This window comes from Sorex araneus, chromosome 7 (genome assembly GCF_027595985.1).
Source record: "Sorex araneus isolate mSorAra2 chromosome 7, mSorAra2.pri, whole genome shotgun sequence".
NCBI lineage: Eukaryota > Metazoa > Chordata > Mammalia > Eulipotyphla > Soricidae > Sorex > Sorex araneus.
This window is the reverse complement of record NC_073308.1, coordinates 19,685,543-19,712,484: the sequence shown is the minus strand read 5'-3', so window position 1 is coordinate 19,712,484 and position 26,942 is coordinate 19,685,543. Positions and strand designations below refer to the sequence as shown.

At 51.2% G+C, this 26,942-nt stretch overlaps 1 protein-coding gene across 2 annotated transcripts in view; it reads left to right on the top strand.

Annotated features, from left to right (window-relative positions):
- Nucleotides 1-2,107: 2,107 nt before the first annotated feature.
- Nucleotides 2,108-26,942, top strand: part of SLC30A10 (solute carrier family 30 member 10) — a 38,939-nt gene continuing 14,104 nt past the window's right edge. The window contains exon 1 of one of the 2 annotated variants that reach the window (XM_055144314.1): nt 2,108-2,558. In XM_055144314.1, the coding sequence (XP_055000289.1) occupies nt 2,108-2,558 (451 nt within the window). Of the gene's footprint in view, nt 2,559-25,923; nt 26,603-26,942 lie in introns of those variants that run through there. The other variant, XM_055144313.1, reaches the window with a different exon arrangement.

Below are 26,942 nucleotides of genomic sequence, written 5' to 3'. Positions count from 1 at the left end.
GATAATATTCAGCCACACTTGTGTATAATTGCTACCCCCAACCCTGGATGATTTCTCTATAACTGACTCTGCGAGACATGAATAAAGCGCGACTGATGACCAGCCAGCCGGGTAACCCCTGTCCATCTCTGTCGCCATCGGCCAGCTGGGTGGGGGGACGTGATTTGGCCTCAATGCACGTATCGTATAACCACAGGTTGAACACACAAGGAAATGACTTTAAAATTAACTAACAAACAGTTTGACTTGTTGTTTACAGTACTATTGCTGATAGAGTTTCATACATGACACTTTCCCACCTTCCAGCAGCACCTCCTCCTCCCAGTTGGACGTTCCCTATCCTCCGCATAGCCCTTGCCCCTCCCCATCCTGACCCCCCCCCCCCCCCGCTCCTCAAGAGACATGTTTCCTACCAGTTCCCAGGTTCTTTTTCCCCCTGACTTTGGGTATTCGTGATTCCCCCATTAGTTTCCTTTATATGCCTGCATATGATAAAGATAATTTTGTGTTGGTTTTCCTCCGGACTAATTTCACTTAGCCTGAGACTCTTCAGGTCCTTTTGTGTAGCAACGAAATTCATGACTTTATCTTTTCTTCTTCTGGACTGGAGTGATAGCACAGCGGGTAGGGCGTTTGCCTTGCACACGGCTGACACTGGTTTGATTCCTCCATCCCTCTTGGAGAGCCTGGCAAACTACCACGTGTATCCCTCCCGCATGGCAGAGCCTGGTAAGCTACCCATGGCATATTCGATAGGCCACAAACAGTAACAACAAGTCTCCCAATGGAGACGTTACTGGTGCCCACTGGAGCAAATGATGAACAACTGGACGACAATGCTACAGTGTAGTGCTATCTTTTCTTATGACTGAGTAACATTCCATTGTATGTATCTTATCTTCTTTCTCCAGTCACCTATTCATGCACTCCTGGGTTGTTTCAAGATTTGGGCTACTGTGGATAGTGTTGCAGAGGTGTTTGTCTTGCACGCAAACAAACCAGGGTTTGCTCCCTGACACCTGGTATGGTCTCCCCTAAGCCCTGCCAGGAGTGATCCCTGAATACTGCCAGGAGTGACCCCCAAAACAACAATAACAACAACAACAAAACTCAAAAGAGGGTGCTGGAGCAGTGCACAGCGGGTAGGGCATTTGCCTTGCACGCAGCCGACCCGGGTTCAATTCCCAGCATCCCATATGGTCCCCTGAGCACCACTAGGAGTAATTCCTGTGTGCATGAGCCAGGAGTAACCCCTGTGCATCGCCGGGTGTAACCCAAAAAGAAAAAAAAACCCAAAAACTTCAAAAGGGACAGGGGTGTGGGAGGCTGAGAGACCGGACAGATGCTAGGGCACTCACCTTGCACATGACTGACCCGTGTTAGTTTCCTGGTACCACATATGGACTCCTGAGCAACACCAGAGTGGTCCCTGAGAACAGAACCAAAAAAAAGTCCTAAGCAGAGTTGGGTGTGGTCTAAGCACCCCCTACCGCACAAGAAAAGACACTGTGGTTATCTTCCTGATGTGAACTGGAGAGCGTCTCTCGTGCCTCGGTGGAAAGGCATGTCACCTCTTCTGAGGCAAGGCAGGCTTTCCTAATCTTGCGAGAATGTTTGCCAGGAGTGCAGCTATTTCTCCTATTTCAGGAGGCAGGGAGCATATCACTTCATGTTGCCTTTTTCCACCTGCAGCTGAGGTCTCCAGATCACCGCCCCCCCAGAATATTCCCTTGAAGCATGCAACCATTTACACCCCAGCTAGATAAGATCCTATGGTGCCACTCATGACTTCAGCTCCCAGAACTTATCTTGCATGTGGAGCGGGTAGGCCATGGCCAGTGGAGGTGCTTCTTGCAGGATCCGAAGACACAGAGGTGCTGGGCCTTGGGACCCATGCGTGATCCAAAAGAATCCCTTGGTGACTGGCCAGCACCTTCTTTTTTATAGCGTCCGGCTCACGTGACCCCTCTTGCTTAATTGCCCTTTACACCGTGTTATGGCTTTATAGCAGCCTATAAAAGGTGATTTCCAAAGGCAAAGCGCAGAGAAGCTGGAGGGAGAGTGATGCGGGAGGCACCTTGAGCCCTGCCCTGCCGCGGCGGCCGCCATGGGCCGATACTCGGGCCGGAGCTGCCGGCTCATCCTCATGTGCATTGTCAGTCTGCTGCTCTTCGTGCTGGAGCTGGTGGTCGCCTTCATTGGCAACTCCCTGTCACTGGCCTCCGACGCCTTTGCCGTCCTCTCGCACCTGGTGTCCATGATCATCGGGCTCTTCAGCCTCTGGGCCAGCCACGTCCAGCAGCACAGGAAGAGCACGTTTGGCCTCATGCGGGCCGATGTGGTGGGCGCTTTTGGCAACTCCCTCTTTGCCGTGGCACTCATGTTCAGCATCCTGATCGAGGCCGGCAAACGGTACGTCACGCCGCAGAAGACCGAGGAGCCGCTGCTGGTGCTCGGCACAGGGGTCATCGGGCTCTTCTTCAACGTCCTCAACTATGTCATCTTCCTGGACTGCTGCTACTGCTCGGGACACAGGCGCCCTGCAGACATTGAGGCAGGTAAGACTCCAGCTGCTCCGTGGCTCCAGAGGCCCTGGCACCCCCTCTCGCTCCCCCCCCCCATACACCCCGCATTTGATCCCTGAACTCACAGTCTTTCCCGGGAGTTCCCTCCGGTCTGCACAGGCGGCCGCTCCCCCCTTTCACCTGGGGAACCCTCCCCGGGAAGGGAAAGGTGCTGGGACATGGCTGCAGGAATGAAAGACCATGCTTTAGACCATGTTTTAGTGTCCCCCATAAAATTGAAAAACAAATAAACTGGGTTTTGCCACCAGTTGAAAATATCAAACAGTCGGCAGGGTGGATAAGGAGTAGAGGAAGAGCAGGGAAACGGAGAGAAACAGGAAAGGAGACCCGAGCCGACTTAGTTCTTCTGTGAGTTGGTGAGTTTGGGTTCATCTTCCCACTGGACAGCTAAGGAAAGGCCCGAGGGATTTTTAGGAGGATCTGAAGAGTGGGTGTTCTATTTGCTTGGTTGGGGCTGGAGAGACTGTAAGGCTAAGGCGCTTGCCCTGCAGACAGCCCACTCTGGTCCAATTCCCGGCACCACATGTTGTCCCCCAACACCATCAGGAGTGACTGTATCTATGCACAGTCAGGAGCAGATCCTGAGCACCACGGGGTGGCGGGGGGTGGTGGGGGCCCTCCAAAGCAAACACTAACCCAATAATCAAAGTCATTAGGTTGTCGAAGCTTGAAATCTTGGAAGAGAACAAAAAATCCAAGACAGATCCAAAGAACAGATTATTGCCACATAAGGAATTATGTTCATATATATTTATATTTCTTGAACTGTGCATAAATAAGTATATGTAAAGGGACCAAGAAGACAGCTAAAGGGGTTGAGCTTTACAAGCTTGATCCTGGCAGTGCAAGGACCCTGGAACACCACCAGGTGTAGCACCTATTTAAAAAATAGAGGAGTACTGGAGTCAGGAGTCAGCCCTGGCACTGCTGGGTGCAGCCCCCAATCAAAATAAAGCAAAAAAAAACCCAACCAAACAAAATATTGGGCCAGAGAGTAAGTACAGCTGATAAGGTTTGCATGCCCTCAACCCAGGTTTGATCCCTGGCACCCACATATATAGTCCCCTGAGCCCCATTCCTGAGCTCAGAGCCAGGAGTGCACCCTGAGCATATGGCTGAGGGGGAAATAAGTGAAAATGTTGTGCATAAGAGAAATTTTCTGTACTTTTAGAAAGGAGGCCTAGAGCAGTCCAGAGTGAGGTTCAATGCCAGGGCATCTTAAAACTCCTTCACAGGGTGTTGGGCCCCCTTTGCGGACTGGAGGGGGCCCAATGCTGGACTCAACAGGCACAGGACAAAGGAATGACTCTGACACAGGCCTTTGAATTACACAGTGGCCTGGGCCATTTATTCTAATGCTCACTGGAATTTAAGGGGATTTCAAGCTGTTATTTTCTTGGGAGATTTTCTGACTAATAGAGACATTTTATAACAAAACTCAGGGAACTCAGAGTGCAAGCTTGGATTTTCATTGGAACCCTCCTGTCTTGGTGACCACTGACCATTGTGTCCAACCAACCCAGGCCTTCTCCTGGGCTCAGTCTGAATTTTGCTCTTGGTAGGTTATGTCTTAGGAGAATTACTGTATTGGTGTTAAGAGTCAAAGGGAAGAAATAAGAAACTAGAGTCTGTGTCATTCAACTGATGTGGCCCTCATGTTTTGTAAGAGAGAATAGTTATGCCTTGCTTAGATCAGTCATGTTTGATGTTCCTAATAATCAAATTCACATGTGTGACACAAGACAAATATTTGTTAGTGCTCAGTGCTTGAAGCAAAGCAACTGAGTTGAAGCGAATGGTCAGTCCTGACAGTGGAAGTTGTGCCTTTAATAAGCTTTCCACTACGTTTCTATTTCAAAATTGGATTTAAAATTGCCATTGGATGCGTATCTGAATAGAACCAAAGCAGTTAAGGCAAAAAGAGTTGACACTCTGGTTTGCAGGAAAACTGATGAACAGCCATAGTTCTGCTTTGGTAAACTGAGCCACACACCTACCACTGCAGGTAGGTTTTAGTGGAGCTGCTCGGAAGAGAAGCCTTTTCAACTTTCCCCATATACCAAGATATCAAGATGCTTGAGAGATTCTGTCGACTCCATGGTTTTTTGCATTTTAAGTCCTGTGTCTCTATTTTCTTTTGAAATGTTTGATGCTGTATTCTACTTTAAATAATTAAGTACAGTGTAGTAAGTCCACACACCTGTAGTCTATGCTTTTAGAAGATCCATGTTTTCTATATATATTATTATTTATTTGGGATTGGGGGCTAGTCATGGCTGTGTGTGTAGGGATCACTTCTAGCAGGCTAGGAGAACCATAGGGGTTGCAGGTGATCAAAGCCAGTTGCTCTGTGTGTGAGGCAAATGCCTATCTGCTTTACTATCACTCCAGCTCCTATTAAAAATTTTATAGTGTTTTAAACATCCAGGTTGTTTTAGGATAGTTCTAGGGGTTGCATTATATTTCTATTCATGTCTTTATCACTTCCAAAAAATATGCATTTTAATATTCTTCCCATCAGCTCAACCAGTTTAAAGTTGTTGGAATATAGCTCTAAATATTTTAGGCCTGACTTTGGTTTGTCCTTTCTCCCTTGCTATAAAGACTTTAGCTTTTTCTGGTAATAATCTTTAAACAATTCTAGACTACATTGGTATGTCCTGCTCCCCTTGCCACTAGGAGCTTAAGTATATCAGTCACGCCCATCAAGGTGCTCCCGAGTCACTCCCATTCCTTTGTTTATCCGTAATCACTTCTATGCTCCCTTCCCCAACTAGTCATTCAGCTCTTCCCCTAATCAGACTCTGTTAATTTGTAAGGTCAGAATTTGCTAGGACAGTATACTTGTATTGTAAGTTAATACTGCCTTTCTCCACTCCTTATGTCTTTTGAATAGTTTACTTTAAAACAATATCCTTTTTGTATGGACAAAGAAAGACAATTGTTAATATGCTTTGGAACATGGGATTTAATTGGCTTCAAATATTATTCACTCCCAGGCATCTGCTTTCTTGACTTAAGCCTCAGCTGCCCTACTTCCTAGCACCCCCAAAAGCAGGGTCCCGACGAGGGATGGAACGGATCCAGGGAAAGCGGTGAGTTATGTGCTACCCTGGCATCGAGATGGGCCTGGCCAAAGTGCCTAATACATAACTATATGTTAAGTGCTTGGTCATGGACATGTCATGTCATGATCCAAGAGCAACAATGAGACTAGGACCCTGCTAGGGCTATGAAAGACTAATCTGGCCTGAGCACTGTAGTCTGAGATCAAGATGATCCCAGGAGAGCAATTCTATAAGCTTAATGCATATCTTGCTATGTCTATACAAAATGATTAATAATATGAATACTTATATGTTAGTTGGACAAGGAGAGGAGAAACACACCCATGGGATTCTGCTCTTGGGCGGGTGTCCTGCTGAAAGAGTATCTGTCCTAGTAGAAGCATTCCCTAAGGGATAGAACTTTACCCCCTACTGATTGTAACCACACCTATGTGTAAGCCCTGGCCCCTGATGCGGGGGGTGGGGGGTGGGGGGTGGGGGGGTGGCTGTTAAGGTGGCTGTATGAGGGGGTTTGGGGAAGAAGCAGAGAGAGAGACGGGAGTGTATAGAGAGGAGATTGGAATAAACTGCGATTGAAACCAACTAGCTTGGCTCCGTTCCTTCCTTCGCCTGCCTCATCATCGCCATCAACCTCCCCGGGGTGGGGAAGCGGCTGGAGACTACCGAACTCGGGCGGCAGGAGAGACAGCGCCGCTGCCCCGTGCCCAGTGCCTGGTGCGGTGAGGTGCTCCTCTCCCTCGCCCCCATTCTTTTTCTTTTTTATGTTTTTACACAAAAGTAAACTTAGAAGTTAAATGAATTTCATGAATGGACATTAAGTGAAGTTTAATAGTCTCCCATTTTAAGAAGAAATGTTATTAACCTCTACTCATGGAATTATGCAAGAAGGTATAAAATATAAGTAAATAGGATTCTTAAAAATAATTTATTGAATCACTGAAAATTACAAAGTTGCAAACTTATTCGTGATTGAGTTTCAGGGGTACAATGCTTGAGCACTCATCCCCTCACCATGCCCACATCCCTCCACTAATCTCTGGGGAACGGCATTCTTGACATTAAAATAGTTGACCTAGATTTCAGCTGAAGATTTTAGGATGAGACATTTTTGTAACTGCGTACTGAAAAGGGGCTGGTAAGATGATGCAGAGGTTTAGGCGCTTGCTATGCACATGGCTGATACTAACTTGATCCCCAGCAAAGTATAATAGGTCTCTCTGCCGGGAGTGAGCTCGAAGCACAGATCCAGAAATAAATCGTGAGCATAGCTGAGTGTAGGCCCCTAATAAAACCAAAAACTGCATCTGAGCACGGATGTTGACTAGTCTTGTTAAGTAGCTGTGCTGATAATTTCTCCATACATACAAACATCAAATCATTATCCTACACACACAAAAATAATTTGATGTAATATGTTAACTATACCCCAAGAAATATTTTTGAAAAATACACTTGTGGACTGGTAATGTAGCTCAGCAGTAGAATACTTGCCTGGCACACATAAAACCCTGAATTTGATCCCTCCCTAGTAACACACACCACACCACACACACACACACACACACACACACTAGCATTTGCTAGAAAAGAAAAGAATTTCTGTATGTCTAGAGCCATCATTCGCATACAGTTCCTATAATCCGGAGATATGTCACTTCTGGCCTACCAACCAGCACCAGATAACCACCCAGTTCTTGGGTGAAATCTGGGGACAGAATAAACTTAGCAAGGCCTTTCATCCCCCAGATTTTGGGAATCTTCCACTTGTTCTGTGTCCTGCCTGGTGTGAGAAGACACCTGTTTTGCTTTGTGATTGAGATCATAGAGAGTAATAAGAATAATCAAGACCACTAACTTCAAACTAAGTGTGAAAAAGACAGTTTTGAAACTTCCTTAAGAGTTGTAAAGTAAGATAGGGCACGGAATGAACACTCGAGTCAGCAGGGCTCAGGGGTGGAGCACTTGCCTTGTGTGTGTGAGTTCCAGGGCTCGAGTCCCAGCATTGCAGAAACAGTAAGATGAGCCCGAGAGATGGCGCAGGGGTAAAGGTCTTGCCTGCAGCCAACCCAGGCTCAATCTTGGGCACGCAGAGTCCGTTGAGCATCACTAGGTGTGGCCTAACCTTCCTCCCTGCCGCACCCTCCCCAAAGAAACAAAGCATAGAGAAGAATGTCTGGGAGATGTCCGGAAAGCGAGGGTGCCTGTGGCCCCACATGGGCGTCAGCTGAGGGCCAGCATGTGGCTCAGTGGCAGAGCACAGACCTTGCATGTGTGAGGCCCTGGGATCGATCCTTTGCTAAGGGAAAAGCAAACAAAAATGAAGATAGGCGAGTATCTGGGGCAAAAGTGGAAAAGATAAAACTTTCAAACATGAAGGAACAAAAGACCACATAGATGTCAAGTCCCAACTTTGCAATTATTATGCATCAGTGTGACTAGGGGAGAGACTCACCTGTTTGGGGGAAGGGGACCACAAGATGCAGACCCAGATGCTGTTGACTTCCTCATGCTCACCCTTTTTGGTTAAATTTGCTGCCTGCTCATTTCCCTTCCCCCCCTTGACCAGGTTTTGTATATATCTTCTGGCTTTCATATTTTGGGGTGCTCCCAAGCAAACTCAGGGGTCCAGCTACCACTCCTGTGATTCTTTGCCCTCTGGGCTGGCTGGTTGAATGCTGGGTCTAAGGAGGTGATGTTATTTTTACCCAAAGGGGCCAGGGACTCCCATACTTCCCAACACTTGATTTTTTTTTATGCCTATCTATTCAGGCTTGCATTTTCTTTAAAATTTACCCTCCCGGGGCTGGAAAGAGAGAGAGTACAGTGGGTAGGGCACTTACCTTGCACACAGCTAATTAGTGTTTGATCCCCGGCACCACATAGGGTTCCCTGATGCCTGTAAGGAGTGATCCCTGAGTGCAGAGCTGGGAGTAAGCCCTGAGCGCAGCTGGGTGTGGTCCCTAAATCAAAATAAAATAAAATTTACCTTCTAGAACTCTCTGATCTTGACTTGAATAGAGATCACGAGCCTTTATTTGAAACCAAAGGTAACTGGTTGCGGCGGTTTAGAGCAGGCTTCTCAGTCATGTAATTCATCATTTAACGAGCATCTATGAAATATGCTTCTTACTTTTTTCCTCCTTTCATATGAACTACATTGTTTTGTTTTGTTTTGGAGCCACACCCGGCAATACTAAGGGGCTACTCCTGGCTGTGCACTCAGGAATCACTCCTGGTGAGCTCTGGGGGCCGTAGGGGATGTAAGGGATTGCAAGGCAAGCATCCGACTTGCGGTACTATCACTCCAGCCCTCATTTGAACTTACTCAAAATATGTGTGTGTCAGTGTGTGTTTTGGCCACACCCAGCAGTGAGGGGGTGGGGGGAAGCTGCTCCCAGCTGTGTGGTTGGGGCTGAGGGCATCCACGGGGGGCTGGGGGTGGGTCTCAAGCACAGATGCATGTACTCTGCCCACCAAGCTCTCCCTCTGACCCTTTCAGCTCTTTCTGTTTTGAATCCAAATAGTCAAGCTTCACCGCCGCACCCTCTTTTGGGCCTCCCTGCCTCACTCAGTCGTGTTCTTTGCTGAGAAGGGCTTAGAGTACAGTACTGATCAGGGTCTCGTGACAGTTTAAGGCTTCATACTGTAAACTGATGGGAGCCCAGCACTGGGTAGAGCGGTGGGCCCTGAAAGCGAAGGCCGTTGCCTTTCCTTTGGAGCCAGTGTCTCCAGAGACAAGCAGCACAGGCTGGCTGGAAGTTTGGACCAGTGGGGTGGGTGGGTTTGTAGTCCCTCTGGAGTTAGGGACCAGACACTGCCCCCCAGGACACAGCTCTCCCAGTTGCCCTGGGGAGGGGTCCTGCCATAGGATCTCTGATGACCTTGCCTGCCTCAGGACTGGAATGATAGGAAATTTGCGTCATTATTAATCACGTGAGCATGATGCTTGGAGTGCTCCGAAGCTGTTACTTTGCCTTCTGTCCATATCTGACACATCTGACGCTTTCTGAGCACGGGCACAGACTATCAGCTTCCACGGCGGTGGCCAGTGGGCCGGGGGAGGCAGGGATAAAGACACACTTGTCACAGAGCAGATCCTACTGTGCTCTAGATCTTGGTTTATTCTTTCTGATGCTGGAGCAATAGCACAGTGGATAGGGCGTTTGCCTTGCACGAGGCCGACCCAGGTTCAATTCCTCCGCCCGTCTCAGAGAGCCCAGCAAGCTACCGAGAGTATCTCGCCTGCACGGCAGAGCCTGGAAAGCTACCCGTGGTGTATTCGATATGCCAAAAACAGTAGCAACAAGTCTCACAATGGAGATGTTACTGTTGCCCGCCCAAGCAAATCGATGAACAATGGGACACCAGTGCTACAGTGCAGCTGACAGCTTGCCAAGCCCCCAGAGTTGGAGCTCTGGGTGAGTAACAGGATGGAGGAAGGAGGGGTCCAAAGTGAGGAGCAATTTCCAGCTATGAAATAATATTCAGTGTGGGATGAAGTGGGGAGGAAGGTCAAGAAACCTGCCTCTTGTTCTCTCAGTCCCTTCCCCCTTGTTTGGAGGCTTCTCTGATACCAAGTTAAGCCTTAAGGAGGCTGAGCACTTGCTGATATCTGGGAGCTGTCAGGGCTGGGGACACGTGGAAAACATCAGTGCCCTGCACATGCAGTGGGACGAATATGTTTTGCAAAATACCCAGCTGGTGGGGATATTTGCAATTTCTATGCTCAGACAAGAAAACAGAGATAGAAAAACACACTGCAGTCACCAGCTGGGTTCTCAGGGGTCTTTAAAGAAACCCGAAGCTCGGGTGTAAGCCTAAATCATGCTTGGCTCCCCGAGTATCGTGGGCAATGAAACATGATTTGGCGATGGTGGAATAATAGCAGGTTCCAAGTACAAATTCGTGGGCAAAAAACTGGGCCAGGAGAGAGATATCAGCAGGCCGAGCTTGCATGTGTCATGGGTGAGAGCCTGTGTTTGATCTCCTGCACCGCATGATCCTCTGAGCACCACCAGGCTGGCCCAAGTACGGAGCTGGGAGTAGCTCTTGGCTCCTTCCCCAAATACTCAGTAGGTTAAATCTCCATTCCTAGAACTGCATGACCCCTAGAAAGTTACTTGAACCGTCTAAATCTCAGTTCCTCCTAAGATTAATCTTAGTTCCTTGCTTTTTTCCCTCATAGAATGTTTTTTTATTACCTATATTTTTAGATACAGATTTTGTTTTATTTTTTGGCAAGTGGTTATATACTTTCTCCATTTTTCAAAAAATTGTATCACAGTGAGATACACAGTTACAAAGTTGTTCATGATTGGGTTTCAGTCATATAATGTTCCAACCCCTGTCCCTCACCACCAACGTCCCTAGTTCCCTCCCGCTCTCTCCCCCTACCTCTTTGGCAGGCACTTTTCTTCTCCCTGTCTCTGTCTCTGTCTATATCTCTGTCTCCCTCTGTCTCTCTGACTCTGTCTCTGTTCTCTCTCTCTCTCTCCTATTTCCTATTGGGCATTAGGGTTTGCAATACAGGTACAGAAAGGTTACCATGCATATCCTTCACCTACTTTCAACACTCATCCTCCCTTTGTAAAGTGGGCAATACTCACCTCCCAAAGATGTGTCTGTGTTGAGATGACCTTGTCCCTATGAAGGAACCCTCAGCACAGTGCTTGAGGGTGTGGTTTGCAGGGATTGTCCAAAGGCTGATGGGCCCAGCATGAAATGGAATTTACTGTGACCCCTTGCTGTGGTCCACAGCGGGGCCAGCAGGCCGCCTGGTCCCGGGACACAGCCCTGTGCCCATCCTCAGAAACCCACACAAAGCATGGTTCTGCCTGGTGGAGGGTGAGCTGTGCCCTTCGTGGGATGGACCAGCAATGAGGAGACAGGTGTTCCAGAACCTCCTCGTGGCCCGCACTCTGTCCTGGAGGGGACACTCCGCCACTTGCGTCATCTCAGTGAGCATCTCGCCTGCTTCGTTTGTTTCCACCCCCACACCTACGTTAAAGACTGCACATGTCTTTCTTTCCATAACAAGCCCACCCTCACAGAGAATTTTTTTCTTTTTTTGACTTAGGTTATAAGCAGTGGTGCTCAAGGCTTATTCCCTGCTTCTGTGCTCAGAGATCACCCTTGGTGATGCAGTATCTTACCTCCTGTACTATTCTCAACCCTCACGTGCATTATTTTTCAAGGGCTCCTGTAAATGTTTCCTTCCTCTTCAATGTTTAAGACAGTTCTTTGTCAAAGGGCATAACTTAATTAATTTTCCCAACAGATTAAAAGGATGCACTTCATATGGTTGTGACCGTATTATTATTCCTAACCAAGAGGGCTAGTTTTCTAGAAGGTGGGGGGAGGAAGTAAGCTTGGGGCACACAGGTAGGGAGCTTGCCTTGCATGTTTCTAACCCAGGTTCGATCCCAAGAACTGCCAGGATGATCCCTGAGCACAGAGTCAGGAAAAAGCCCTGAGCACTGCAGGGTGTGACCTAAGCACCACCACCCCATCTGAATATAGAAAAAAAAATTATGGCTTGGGCTTTCTTATTGCCTGGATGCTTCCAAGCTCTTCATTGTAGAAGGTATTTGTCCATCATGGCGTCTTTGATAGAGAGTCATGGATGTTTTCTAGAAAACATCATGTCTGATTGTCTTGAAGGCGATGACATGGACTGGTTTGTGACCGGGTTTATGAGAGGCAATAATCCCGACAGCCTCATCTTTTGTAGAAGTCTTCCAAAGTCCACTTCCTGGGGATTTATTGTCTATGCAGATGAGAGCGTTCTGAAATAAATGTCTAAGAAGAAATGATTGAAGCAGTGTGGATTCCTGATGTTCGAGACACCAGCAGTGGTTTCAGGTGGGCAGCTGTGCCCCGACATCTGCAACAGCCCCACCAAGTCTGCCTGGAAAAGACTCGTTCCAGCTGCAGCAGGGGAAGGCCTGCCAGGCAACATCTAGCTCTGCTCCGCTCCGCAAATTTGGACTCTTGGAAGGCGCTGGAGGATGATGAGACAGGCCTGGGCTGCTTCCTGACCCAGAGCCCCGCAGTCGGGTGTAGGAGGCACCACCTCGATTCTCCACCCAAAGAAGCGGCCTGGAGATTTTGCAGGAGAATCAAAGTGGGGGACTGAGCCACGAGCGTTCTCACTTGGGGATGAGTCAGGTGGGGACATAGTTGGGCTTTTCCTGATGCCACTAAACAACTTGCATTGTGAGTCTAGGATGAGCTGAGGTTGGACTCAAAGATAATCACACAGTGAGAGAAGCAGGCGCTTACGGGTCTGGGAGAGCTCAGTGGGCAGCGCGCCGGCCTCGCTCCCAGGGCAGGCCCAGAGAGAGGGGCCCGGGGCACTCCACCTACCTTCCACCTACCCCGCATGGAGGCCTGCCTGGGCTGCCCGGGAGGGGGAAGGGGTGAGGAAGAGACAATCCCGGGGTCCCCTCGGGGAGACCTCCCCTTAGCGCCGTACACCCTCCAGCCTTCCATCTGTGCCCTACCAGATCTCCCTGAAGGGCGAAATCAGGGGCTTCCAAATACGTGGGAGCTACCACTCCGCTTTCAGGAAAAAATTTCTCAGTGCCCTCCTGGAAAACCCTTCTTTAAAGTGAAGAAACCGACAGAACCCCACACCCCCACTGTGCCTGTTTTGTACCTATTTATTGTACTGCCGATGTCAGTTTGACTGTCCCAGTTGTAGGGTGGCCCCACCCCTTCACCCCAGCACCCCCAGGGGGCGCTCTTGCTCACGTTGGGACAAACGGGTCTAAGTGACCTCGGGACAGTTGCTCTTCTCCATGCCCAGACCCCCTCTGCTCTGGGCCCCCGTGTCTCCATGGTTCTCCCCTGGGCGCCAGCGCAGCTGTTTTCGGTCCCTCTGACAACAGTGTCCCCGACAGGGGCTGCTTCAGTTCTGTGATCTGAGACCAGAGCTGCTCAGCGCTGCCTGTTGTCAACAGTTGCCCCCGGCTCTGGCTCCCTGGTCTCAGTCACTCACCGTGACTGGGGTCAAAAATATTTATACGGGGGTACTGCCATTTGGACAATGTCAGTTCTCCCAATCCATGAGCAGGGGATGTCTTTCCATTTCCTCGTGTCCTCTTTTATTTTGTGAACTAGCATTTCGTAGTTTTCTTTGTTAAGGTGCTTTGCCTCCTCAGTTAAGCTGATTCGGAGGTACTTGATTTTCTGAGGCATAATTGTGAAGGGGATTGCCTTTTTCATGTCACTTTCTTCTCTATTATTTGCATATAGGAAAGCCATGGACTTTTGGGTATTGATTTTATAGCCTGCAACTTTACTATACAAGTCTAACGTTTCTAGGAGTTTCTTGGTAGAGGTTTTAGGGTTCTCTAAATATAGTATAGCACCTGCGAATAGTGAAAGCTTGATTTATTCCTTTCCTACCTGAATGCCCTTTATATCTTTTTCTTGCCTAACCACTATTGCAAGTACTTCCAGTATATATTGAACAGAAGTGGTGAGAGTGGGCATCCTTGTCTCGTCCCTGATCTTAGAGGAAAGGCTCTTAGTTTTTCCCCATTGAGGATGATACTTGCCATAGGCTTGCGGTAGATGGCTTTGACCATATTGAGGAAAGTCCCTTCTATACTCGTTTTGGCGAGAGTTTTCACCATAAATGAGTGCTGGATCTTGTCAAATGCTTTCTCAGCATCTATTGATATGATTATATGGGTTTTATATTTTCTTTTGTATGACTGAAGCGCAAGCACGAAAGTTTGTAAGTCTGTAACTGTGCCTCACGGTGATTCACTATTAAAATTTTTTTTTAAATATTCATGCGGAAAGATGCGTTGGGGATGGCATGAGAGGCCTCCCAGGGCCTGAGTCTGCAGAGAGGGAGATGATTTGAACCACCCCAGCTGTTCCCGGGGCAGCCTGGCAGCGCCGGGGGACCACGCGGTGCTGGGGAAGAAACTGGGGCTGGCCACATCATAGCACGATAAGGAATTTTTTTTTTTATAATTTATTTATTTTTAATTAGAGAATCACCGTGAGGGTACAGTTACAGATTTATACACTTTTGTGCTTATACTTCCCTCATACAAAGTTCGGGAACCCATCCCTTCACCAGTGCCCATTCTCCACCACCCGTAAACCCGGCGTCCCTCCCACCCTCCCCAATCCCATCTCCCCCCCACCCCACCCTGCCACTGTGGCAGGGCATTCCCTTCTGTTCTCTCTCTCTAATTAGCTGTTGTGGTTTGCAATAAAGGTGTTGAGTGGCCTCTGTGCTCAGTCTCTAGCCCTCATTCAGCCCGCAACTCCCTTCCCCCACATGGCCTTCAACTACAATGTAGTTGGTGATCGCTTCTCTGAGTTGCCCTTTCCCCGGAACGTGAGGCCAGCCTCGAAGCCATGGAGTCAACCTCCTGGTACTTATTTCTACAGTTCTTGGGTGTTAGTCTCCCACTCTGTTATTCTATATACCATAGATGAGTGCAATCTTTCTATGTCTGTCTCTCTCTTTCTGACTCATTTCACTCAGCATGAAACTTTTCATGCCCATCCACTTAACTACAAAATTCTTGACTTCCTTTTTTCTAACAGCTGCATAGTATTCCATTGTATAGATGTACCAAAGTTTCCTCAACCAGTCATCCGTTTTGGGGCATTCGGGTTTTTTCCAGATTCTGGCTATTGTAAACAGTGCTGCGATGAACATACATGTGCAGATGTTGTTTCGATTGTACTTTTTTGCCTCTCTGGGATATATTCCCAGCAGTGGTATTGCTGGGTCAAATGGGAGCTCAACCTCTAGTTTTCTGAGAATCGTCCATACTGTTTTCCAAAAGGGCTGAACTAGCCGGCATTCCCACCAGCAGTGTAGAAGGGTCCCTTTCTCCCCACATCCTCTCCAACAGCGGTTGCTTTTGTTCTTTTGGATGTGTGCCAGTCTCTGTGGTGTGAGGTGGTATCTCATGGTTGTTTTGATCTGCATCTCTCTGATGATTAGTGATGCAGAGCACTTTTTCATGTGCCTTTTGGCCATTCGTATTTCTTCCTTGGTAAAGTTTCTGTTCATTTCTTCGCCCCATTTTTTGATGGGGTTGGATGTTTTCTTTTTGTAGAGTTCAACCAGTGCTTTATATACCATTGATATCAACCCCTTATCTGATGGGTATTGTGTAAATATCCTTTCCCATTCTGTGGATAGTCTTTGTATTCTGGTCACTGTATATCTTGCGGTGCAGAAGCTTTTTAGTTTAATGTAGTCCCATTTGTTGATCTCTGTTTTTACTAGATTGCTTAGTTCCGTGTCACGTTTGAAGATACCTTTATCTTCAATATCGTGGAGGGTTTTGCCGACCTTGTCTTCAATGTACCGATAAGGAATTTTTTTAAAAGAAGAACAGCATTGGGGGAAAAAGTGCAATAATAATGGAAAAGAATGGGGGTGCTCCCAAGCTGTGCGAAAGGACCGGGTCCCTTCCTGCCAACACCAGCAGGGCTCTGTGAGCCTGACTGTTCAGCGCTCAGGCAGGTGAGGTGCTGTGGGGATGCTGAATCCCTAGGGTGCTGGGGTCAGGGACCTTGATGTGTCGGGCGTCCACCTCCATGCATGTGCTCTAGCCCTTTGAACTGTCTCTCGGACCCTGAACAAATGCTTTGTGAGAGAGGTCACATTCATAGAACGTTTATGGCAGTGCATTATTACCATTCTTCCATTTTATTATTGGTGATTGGTGTTAATCTCTTACTATTTCATTTATAAACGAAATCCTCATGTTTTCACATGCACAGAACAAGAATACAGTGTGTATTGGATCCAGTATGATGGGTTTTGTACATTCACAGGGGGTCTTTGATTGTACCCCTCCTCTGGCAAGAGGACATGACTGTATCCTAAAAACTCAGTGGCAGCAGTACGGAAACACCTGCTCTTGGACACAGATGGTGCGTTCCGTCTCCATCTCTGCATACGGGCCTAGGCCAGGCCCAGAGTTATCCCTGAGCACAGAAGCAGGAGTAAGCCCAGAACACAGCTGGGTATGTCCCCGAAACTAAAACCAAGTAGGAAAAAAGAAAGGAATAAAAGAAAAAACATAAGTGGGGACAGAGAAAAAAAAGATAATTTAAACAACATAAATCCCTCCTACTATCAAATTATGAAGGGAAAATTGAAATGGAAAATTAAACACATTTGACTTATGAGTTAGTTAACTCCAGAAATCAGGCCCCTGATTATCCTCGTAAAGACCCAGCCACAGACAGATCGGGAGGGACCACTGGCCCCCCGAGCTCCTCAGCACACTGCTTTTCTGTGCGAGCAGGTCTGAGTGCTTCTTCCTGTCCTGGGTCCCACTGGGCCTGGACTGTCCTGCCAGGGGACCCCCAACCCTCCTCGCAGAGTCAAGGAAATCCCGCACCAAGACTCAGGATTTATTCACAGGCTTTGTTTGCTGTGGTTTGTTTTTCTTTCTGGGCGCCTGGCAGAATCCCTGGTTTTCACGATATCTCTTGGTTTTGACGGCCTTGGTTTCCACCTGCATCACGGCGGGCAGTGACCATTTGGAAGGCCATACAGGCCTTGGGCATGAGGGGGCGGACACAGAGGCCCCCATTAGCCTGTGTGGTGTGACTTGAGAAGGTGATAGGTGTCCAAACAGTCCCTGACAGAACGGAGGTTCCTGTCCCGGCCCTAAGCAGTTTGGGACAAATGTTGGCTCTGGGAAGTTTGGGTGCAGGCTTTGATACCAGCTTTCACCCCGCTCCCTGGGCTCGACCGTAGCCCCCAGCTGTGATGACACCCCTATGACAGTGTTTTCCTTCAGTTCTCTGTTTTGGAGTATTGCTCTCTTAGGGGGTGGGTGGGGGCACACCTGGCTGAGCTCAGGGCTTACTCTTGGCTCCGTGCCCAGCATCCGGTGGGGCTTAGGTGAGAGCATTGGGTGCCAGGGATCAAACTCGGGTCAGACACGGACAAGGCAAACAAGCCCCTCAGCCATGTATGTAATTAGGCCTGATTATTGCACTTTTTCTGTTTTCAGATAGCCATTTGGTTTTTCTTGGTGCCTCCAATTTCTTTTTCTTATCTATTTGTTCCAGTTGGACTGGAGCTATAGCACAGCAGGTAGGGCGTTTGCCTTGCACGCGGCTGACCTGGGTTCAATTCCTCCATCCCTCTCAGAGAGCCCAACAAGCTACCGAGAGTATCCCGCCCGCATGGCAGAGCCTGGCAAGCTACCCGTGGCGTATTCGATATGCCAAACACAGTAACAACAAGTCTCACAATGGAGACATTACTGGTGCCCTCTCGACCAAATCGATGAACAAGAGGACAACAGTGACAGTGACTGATCTGTTTGTTGTTGTTGTTGTTGGGGTCCCACGCAGCCTGTTGGGGTTACTTTCAGTTCCCTTCTTGAGGGTTGGTCACTCCTGGTGGTTCCAGGCCCTCCTGCATACACTCCAGCCTGGCGAGATGTCGCTCTGGACCTGACTCTTCTGTTTCTGTCGGAGACTTTGTGCTACTGCTTCACGTGTGCCCAGGGCCTGTGTGATGGCCTCGGACAACACTGGGAGATCATGTGTTAGCGCTGGGCGACTCTTCAGACCCCGAGATGCCCAGGGCTGCTTGGCTTCAGTGAAAGTTTTCCAACTGCACGTCTGGGATCTTGTGAGACCAGAACTTCCTGGCATTTTCGGGGTGAGCCCCGCTGCTCTGACTGTGCCTGGGGTGTAAGTGCTGCTGGCCCCTGGCAGACGGCAGAGGTCGCCAAGCAGCTCTCTGAGGACACCTTACAGCTGTGGGCTGGGGGACCTCAAGCCCCCAGACACCTTCATGAAGAGCATCCCGAAACCATGTGGCCGCTGTTGCGGCTGTGCAGCATCACAGGCTCTTCACTATCAGCAATAGAAAACAAATGATCTAACAATGCCTTTTCAACAGGTCTGATTTTGGGGGGAATATTCCAAATACTAATAGTGGGTTTTCTATCGAAAATTAAATGCAATCAAAGTTAAAGAGAGAGTAAAGTGAAAATCATCTGCCACACAGGCAAGGTGGGGAGTGAGAGGGGGGTATACTGGGGTTCTTGGTGGTGGAACATGTGCACTGGTGAAGGGATGGGTGTTTGATTATTGTACAACTGAGACTTAAACCTGAAAGCTTTGTAACTGTTCTCACGGTGAGTCAATAAAAAAATAAAATAAAATAAAATAATTTTATGTGTACCAGGGCTGGAGCAATAGCACAGCGTTTGCCTTGCACGTGTCTGACCAGGTTCAATTCCCAGCATCCCATATTGTCCCCTCAGCCCCGCCAGGAGTAATTCCTGAGTGCAGAGCCAGGAGCAACCCCTGAGCATCGCTGGGTGTGACCCAAAAAGCAAAAAAAAAAAAAATTATGTGCACCAATCTTACTGGTGTGAGCTGATATTTCATCGTGGTCTTGATTTGCATTTCTGAGGGGTTCCTTGGGGGAATAAACCATAAGTTTGGCACTAAAGGTTGTTGTTTGCTCTGTCCAGCGTCTGAGAGCAGCTCACGCCAGACTCGGGCTCACAGTGATGCGAGGCCCGGCCCGACCTGGCCACCTGGCTGCTCTCTGGAAATCTCTGGAAATCCCCCAGAGGGTTGCTAATGCTTCACCTCTCTCTCTCCTCCTTCTCCTCAGACATTCTTTCCTTCCACTAGCTCATTGCTCTGGGTCTGCCTTCTGTCCCTTCTCCCCCATAGACTTCCTTCTCATCGCAGCACGAGCAATGAAGTCAGTGTTCCCTGGGTCAGCCACAAACACCCGCTGTCCAAATAATCCTCATCCGCTCTCCGTGCTCTAACTTGCTCCCTCAAAGGGCATTTTCCAGTGAAACCCACCCCTGCCTCAGACCCGAGGGCCTCCCACATGTCTTCTCTTGAGCCCTCCTCAGACCCCACCCTCCTAGGGCCCATCCCGGCCTCCAAACCCAGCTTCCTGCTCTGCCTCTTCCCCCCACCCACAAGAACTGTTTTGAGGTGCGGCTTATCTGAGGCCACGTCTCACATCGCAAGAGACGGGAGGGCTGTGGGGCTTACCCCGCGGGGTCCCCTGGAGGAAGAGGAGGAAGAGCAGAGGCCGGAGGGACCGCCCCTAACCACCGACTTCCATCCCGTCCACAGGTGGCTCTGCTCACTGCCCCCTGTGTGCCGGAGGTCTCCGGCCCTGCATGGTGGACACTGGTCCAGTCCTGCTGACCTCCCCAGGCCAGTGCTGGGAAAGGTCCCTCGTTGTACTGCTCAGACACGGCGCCTGCCGGAGCTCTGAGCATGGGAGAAGCCCGGACACCCTGCGCCATGCCCAGCAGACACGGGCTGGGGGCTGCCGGGCCTTTGCGTCTCAACAGCTGCCACAGTCTTTTCTTTTTTTAGTTAATTAATTAATTTTGTAAAGTCGTTCGTGATTTATTACATTCAATATTGCAACACCAATCCCACCGCCATTGCACCTTCCAAGGCCCTTGTTTGCAATTTTCCCAGCCACCCATCAAGCCTGCTCCTATAGCAGGCCCTGAATGATGCCAGAGTCTTTTTTTTTTAAACAAATTTTATTTATTTATTTATTTATTTATTTATTTATTTTTGCTTTTTGGGTCACACCTGGCAAGGCACAGGGGTTACTCCTGGCTCTGCACTCAGGAATCACCCCTGGCGATGCTCAGGGGACCATACAGGATGCTGGGAATCGAACCCGGGTCGGCCGCGTGCAAGGCAAACGCCCTACCCGCTGTGCTATTGCTCCAGCCCCGATGCCAGAGTCTTTAAAAAGAAATACATTGATGCAGCGCCTCACACTTGAATGTGGCTTGATGAACACAAGCTGCAGCACCGATGTCAATGTGTTAAATTCACTTTTAAATGGAAGTCATGTTGCATTTTACCACGGCCTACATTTCCAGTGCGCAGACCCTGAGGCCCTCTGAAGGGCCATTTCTCTCCTTGGTTGCAGTTGTCCCTCTTAATCCTGATGCCCACCTGCTCAGAACCTGATTGGAGACCAGAACCAGCTCCTGGGCCTGGCGCCCCCTGCTGCTAGCAGCCAGCACTGCCCTGCCGCCTCCAAGGATTTATTCAGTTCCAGGGCCCCAACCTAATCCCCTCCTTAAGAATTTTTAGACGTGTGTGATTCCTGATGTTTTTCTGCACTTCCCTAGCTTCAGGAGCCTGCTCCTTCTCAGTCACGATCACAGCCTTCCTGCTCTCTCTGTCTCTGTCTCTCTTCCCAGAACCCTCCTTGCACAGTAGGATTGAAGCTCAGCATGCAAACCAGTCTGAAAAACCCTTCAGGGGGTTGGAGAGGTAGAACAATGGGCAGGGAATGTGCCTTGCGTGTGCCAACCTGGGTTCTATCCCCGGCACTCCACATGGTCCCTGAGTGATCCCTGAGTCAGAGCCAGGAGAAACCCCAAAGCAAACCAACCCTCTCAAAACTGGAGCCACGGCAGAGGTGAAGGGGCATGGGCCAACCTGGTTTGATCCCACCCCGCCCCCCACATCCCTTGCCCCTCTGAACAGTCAGTGTCCAGACTTGGGGCCCCTGGACATCACCAGGGAGTCCCCTTCTTTCTCTTTTTCTTCCCTTTGCTTTTTGTTCTTCCTTCCATCTCCTCTGTCCCCTCTGGGCTGGAGTGCCTTGAGAGTAGGGTTCCCTCCCAGACGTGTCCTGCCGCGTCCTGAACCAAGACCAGTGCCCAGAGCATGGCAAATGTCCACAGAGCTGTGTAACTGCTCCTGGCTCTCACTGGTCCTTCTGTGGCTTCCGAGTCCCTTAGGATCTCTGCACATTTGCCCTGAGCCCCGGAGACTTGCAAGCACCAGGACTCGGTTTATCCAAAGTCTCTTAGCCTTCTTGTGTTCCACCACTGACTCCGTCTCCTCTCCGGGCTCCACTTTCCTCCCCAGAGATGGCATTGAAGAAGCTGGTCGCTCCCTCCACCCGATGACCAGTCACACAAGCTCCCTTATACAGCAAGAGTCAGAGACACGTGTCAAAGCCAAGCCCTCAGCTACCCAAAGCAGTGAGGTTGCTACTCTTTCTGCAAGTTTCCTTCTGGACCGGCATCTTGTTCTAAGATGCTCTGTGCGTCTGGAAGTTTCTGTGGCTCTGACCGAGGATAACCACCACAGGCAGCTGCCACAGAGAAGGGGTCCCACTTCTTTGAAGTAGGGACATGGTGTCTCAAAGGAAAGGTTCATTTTCTTCCCTGAAGGGAGCATTGTCTATTGTCAGGAAGAACTAAAATGAGAGTTAAAGGGCGCAGAGTGATAGGACAGCATATGGGGGCTTGTCTTGCATGCAGCTGATCCAACTTCAAGCCCTGATGCCCCATAGGTTCCCTGAAAACACCAGGAATTATCCCTGAGCGCTGAGACAGGAGCAAACCCTGAGCACACCGGGGTGTGGCCCCCAGACCAAAAAAGAACATAAAAACAAAATAATTTTTTAAAAAGTAAAAATAAAACCGTGCTCTTTCAACTTCTAAAAAGCAACAGCATATTCATGTCTGGGACCAACACCAAGGCAGAAAAAGCACTTTCCATGTCATTATAGCTGCTCGCTGGAGTACATTGAGTCTGCATCAATAAAAAGCAAGTTAAAAAAAATCACTTCAAGGTGCTGGAGAGATAATATAAGGGTTAGGACACTTGCTTTGCATGCAGGGGACCCTGGTTTGATCCCTGGCACCATATGTGATCTCCTGGCCTTTCTCCTGTGAAGGCCTGGGTCGGACCCCTGGCAGTGACAAACACACGGCATGAATACAATGGAGCACCACACAGCACCTTGGGGCTGAGTGCACGCTTCCCCTGGCTCTGCGCCCCAGCACCCCAGGGGTCCTGAGCACAGGGCTCGGAATAGCTCCCCAGAGCCATAGGTTGTGGCCCCAACCATATCATGAATCCTTTTATTGGTCTAGAACAAAGGCAGTGTAGAAAGGGACAGTGAGGACCTAGAGGTGTTGTGTTTCCGTGGTGCAGGGATCTGACTCAGGGCCTAGCATATACCCCTACACAGCCCCGGCCCGGCCCAGGGGAGGGTGAGGTGGGACAGAGAAGATAGCTCTGCCATTGGGGCTGGAGCAATAGCACAGCGGGTAGGGCGTTTGCCTTGCATGCGGCCGACCCAGGTTGATTCCCAGCATCCCATATGGTCCCCTGAGTACCGCCAGGAGTGATTCCTGAGTGCAGAGCCAGGAGTAACCCCTGTGCATCGCTAGGTGTGACCCAAAAGGAAAAAAAAAAAAGAAAGCTCTGCCATTAAGTCTACACCCTCTTCCTTATAGATGTAATGATTTGGGGGCAAATTACTTAAAACTGCTGGGTTTGGGGGCCTCGTCTCTGAGAGCTCTTCATATTCAGGCTCTAAACTGCTTAGCCCTGCGTGGGGCAGAGCAGGGCTTGGAGTCTGTCCAGCTACTAGGCAGTGTTCCTTGGGCCACACCTGCTCAGGGTTAGCGCCTGGCTCTGTGCCCAGGGTCCCGTCCTGAGGGACCGGAGGGGACCATATGTGGCACTGGAGCTCAAAGTTGGGTTGACGGCATATAGGCAAGTGCCTCACCTGCTGTACCCTCCCTCGTGCCCCACACAGGCCACTTTATACCGTCTATACTCTCTGGAGTATAGACACTTGGAGGTCCCTTATATACGCCTCTTTAGGCGGGCTTCCCTTGCCTCTGCTCAGCGCTTACTTCTGTCTCTGTACTCAGGGATCAGTCGTGATGGTGCTTGGGGGGTCATATGCGGTGCCGGGGGTCAAACCTGGGTTGGCTGCGTGCAAGGCAAATGCCCTCTCCACTGTCCTATCGCTCAGGCCCCAGCACAGTTTTCTCAAGTACACGGGTGACCCCGTGGCCCTCCTGGCAGCCAGGGCCGGCTGAGGGGTGCACAGACCCTGGCAGCCACAGCCACACCCCTGTGCCCCCCTCCCCCCAGCCCTGGGATTGTGACCTTATCCTTATCTGTCTTAGGCTGGGAGAATGACTACTGGCTGGGTGCGGGTGATACGTTTGTGCTGAACTCGGGGTTTTCTTGCTGCTGAGAAGGACACAGACATGCAACAGGCAGGGACAAGCTGCCTTTCCAAGGCGACTTTTGAAGGCCTCACTGGGACCCCCACAGCATGGCTTCCTGTGCCTGTGACGGGTCCAGGCCGGATATGGGGACAGCACTGCTCTGACCTCTCACCTCGCCTTAGTCATGTCACCTGTGCTCAGGTGTCCTTCTGCTCCCTACGTGCTGTGTGGCCAGGCCTGGGAGCAGCTGACACGGGGCCTGACGCCACATGGACCTCAGCACTGGCCCTTCCCTGATGGCGGGCCCGGCCTCTTCGCTCACACCCACACATCTCCACTCACTTTTTTTTTTTTTTTTTAATGAGCAGTGAACTCTTTTGGAGGCTTTCCCAGGTGCCAGCTGCCGCCTGCTCTCTGGTCGCCTCACCTTGTCTAACCCTCCCAACCATGCCTGGTCCCAGCAGGGCAGAGGGGGCTGAGTTTGGGACCTGCAGTCTCCTCTTTTTTTTTTTTTTTGGTGTGGGGGTCAGACCCGGTGTAGCATAGGGGTTACTTCTGGCTTTGCACTCAGGAATTACTCCTGGCGGTGCTCAGGGGACCATACGTGGATGCTGGGAATCGAACCCGGGTTGGCCGCGTGCAAGGCAAACACCCTACCTGCTGTGCTATTGCTCCAGCGCTTCTCCTAACTCTTATTGGCAGTGCTCAAGGATCACTCCTGGTGGTGCTTGGGGATCACATGTGGTGCCAGCGATCAATTCTGAGCCAGCTGCATGCAAGGCAAGCTCCCTGCCCACTTACTGCTTTTAAACAGTGTGTTCATAGATGTGGAGAGATGAAGTTACAGGTTTCTCTGAAGTGATACTTGAGCACTGCCAGTAAGAGTCAGGAGCCTCCGCAAACCCCAAACTCAGGCCCCTCTGCCCTGCTGGAACCTGGGCATGGCCGGAGAATCCCCTGGCTCGGTTGGGAGGGTTAGACAGGGCCAGGTGGCCAGGCAACAGGGTGCGGGGTGCTCCTAGCTGTGGGGCTGGAAAGCTTGGCAGGGTCCCTGGTTTGGAGGTTCCTCTAGGGTAAAGGGTACCGCTGGTTAGGGGCATGTTGTTGATGGCTGGCCATGACCCAGGCCGCTCAGGTGACCAGGAGGCTGCGTGGTATTTCCCCGGGTGAGCCAAGGGGCCGCAGTGAGCATGCTCCTGCAGAATTCTGGGGCTGTTCCGGGCATGACACTTTTCCAGGTCACTTTCAGGCTGGTGGCCGCTCTGCTTTTCAGGACTGGTCACCGCTAGGGGAAGGAAGAGTAGAGACCCTCAGACTTCACCGTTTGCTCTGTGTGTGTTTGGGGTGTGTGTGTGGGGTGGAGGGGGGGAAGGCCTCAGCTAGGAAAAAACAGAATCCCAGACCCAGCTTTCACTGGTTGATCCTCGGCGGTCCTTCCTAAACTGGAAAATCCCCTCTCTTCCCCGGCTCCTCTGCAACCCCCATGTCTGATACCGAACAGAGCCCCTTCTTCCCGCCAACTCCGTCCATCCGACTCTTCTGGTTCTGTGGCCACAGCAGTGATGTTCGCAGGCTCCGTGCTGAGTGTGTGCGGGGACCGGTCATGCCCCTCCAGCGTGGGCTCAGAAGCGTCTGTGAGGTGCGGGGAACCGAACCAGGGGACTGGGAAGCAAGCGCCTTCGGCCTCGCAGGATTTCACCAGCCTCAGAAAAGGCTGCAGGGGCATGAAGCCTCCCTGCGGACCAGCACCCTGAAGTGATGTCCGGTCCCAAAGCGAGGCATGCCCGGGACTTGCAAAAAGCACATGTTCAGTGACGCTTCCAGAGGGGCCCTGGGAAGGAAGGGTGCCGCATGGGGAAGCGCGCAGGGCCGAGGCCCGTGCCCCCCTGCAGGCCGAGAGCTGCAGGATGCAGCGGCCAGGTAGCGGGTGGGCCCCGGGACAGCGCCCGGCCCGCTGCATGGGCACGTAGGCGCCGGCGGCGACGTCCAGCCCCGCGCACACGCCCCGCGGGCGGGAGCCTCTTATCTCTGGGGTCAACAGTCAGGGCGCCGGGGCTCCGAGGAATGCTTCAGATCCCGGGGCGCAGCCCGCGTCTGCCGCAGGGAGGCCGCGGGGCGTGGCAGTCCGGGCGCCCCCTCCTCTCCGCGGCTCCCCAGATCCGGCCCCAAAGCCCGACCTCGGCCTCCTTGGCGCGCGGCCAGGCGCGGGCGCGGGGCGCGGGAGGAGCCGGGGCGGCGGGAGGCCGGGCAGGGCCCTGCGGGTAGATACGGGCCCGCGGCGGTCGTTCGGCGCAGTCGGGTCGCGGGGCGAGCGGGGGGCGCTGCGCGAGCGCCGTCTAAGCCGCGGGCCAACGGGGGAGGCGGCGGTGCGGGACGCGCGTCCCCACGGGCGGCGACATGGGGCGCTACTCGGGCAAGACGTGCCGCCTGCTCTTCATGCTGGTGCTCACCGTGGCCTTCTTCGTGGCCGAGCTGGTGTCGGGCTACGTGGGCAACTCCATCGCGCTGCTGTCCGACTCGTTCAACATGCTGTCCGACCTGATCTCGCTGTGCGTGGGGCTGGGCGCGGGCTACGTGGCCCGGCGGCCCGCGGGGGGCGGCGGCGCCTCGTACGGCTACGCGCGCGCCGAGGTGGTGGGCGCGCTGAGCAACGCCGTGTTCCTGGCCGCGCTCTGCTTCACCATCTTCGTGGAGGCCGTGCTGCGCCTGGTGCGGCCCGAGCGCATCGACGACCCCGAGCTGGTGCTCATCGTGGGCGCGCTGGGGCTGGCGGTCAACGTGCTGGGGCTGCTCATCTTCCAGGACTGCGGCGCCTGCCTCGCCAGCTGCGCCCCGCGCCGCCGCCGCCGCCCGCGCCGCGCGCTCGGGGACCCCTCGGGGGCGCGCGCCGCCGGGAAGGACGAGCAGGGGGCGACGGTGTTCGCCAACGTAGCAGGTGCCTTTCGGATGCAGCCTCCGGCCCCGCTCGGCTTCACCCTCCGACCCCGCGCCCGTCCTCCTTCTCTTCCTTGCCCACTTTTGGTTTCGAAAAAATAATTCGGGCGGGGGGGGGGAGGGGGCAACTAATTCTCCTTGCCTTCTCTTCTGTTAACACATGGTCCCCCATTCTCTTGCATCTCCCCTGGGGTCTCCTTTTCTTTCATTTTGTTTCCTTTCACCCTAGTCGCTCTGCATAGGAATGTGGTTTCCTTGGAAACCGGTTATTATTATTACTAATACTGTTAGGATGCAGCTAACAAGGATGCTGGCCCCTGGGCTTTTCTAGACTGTCTTCT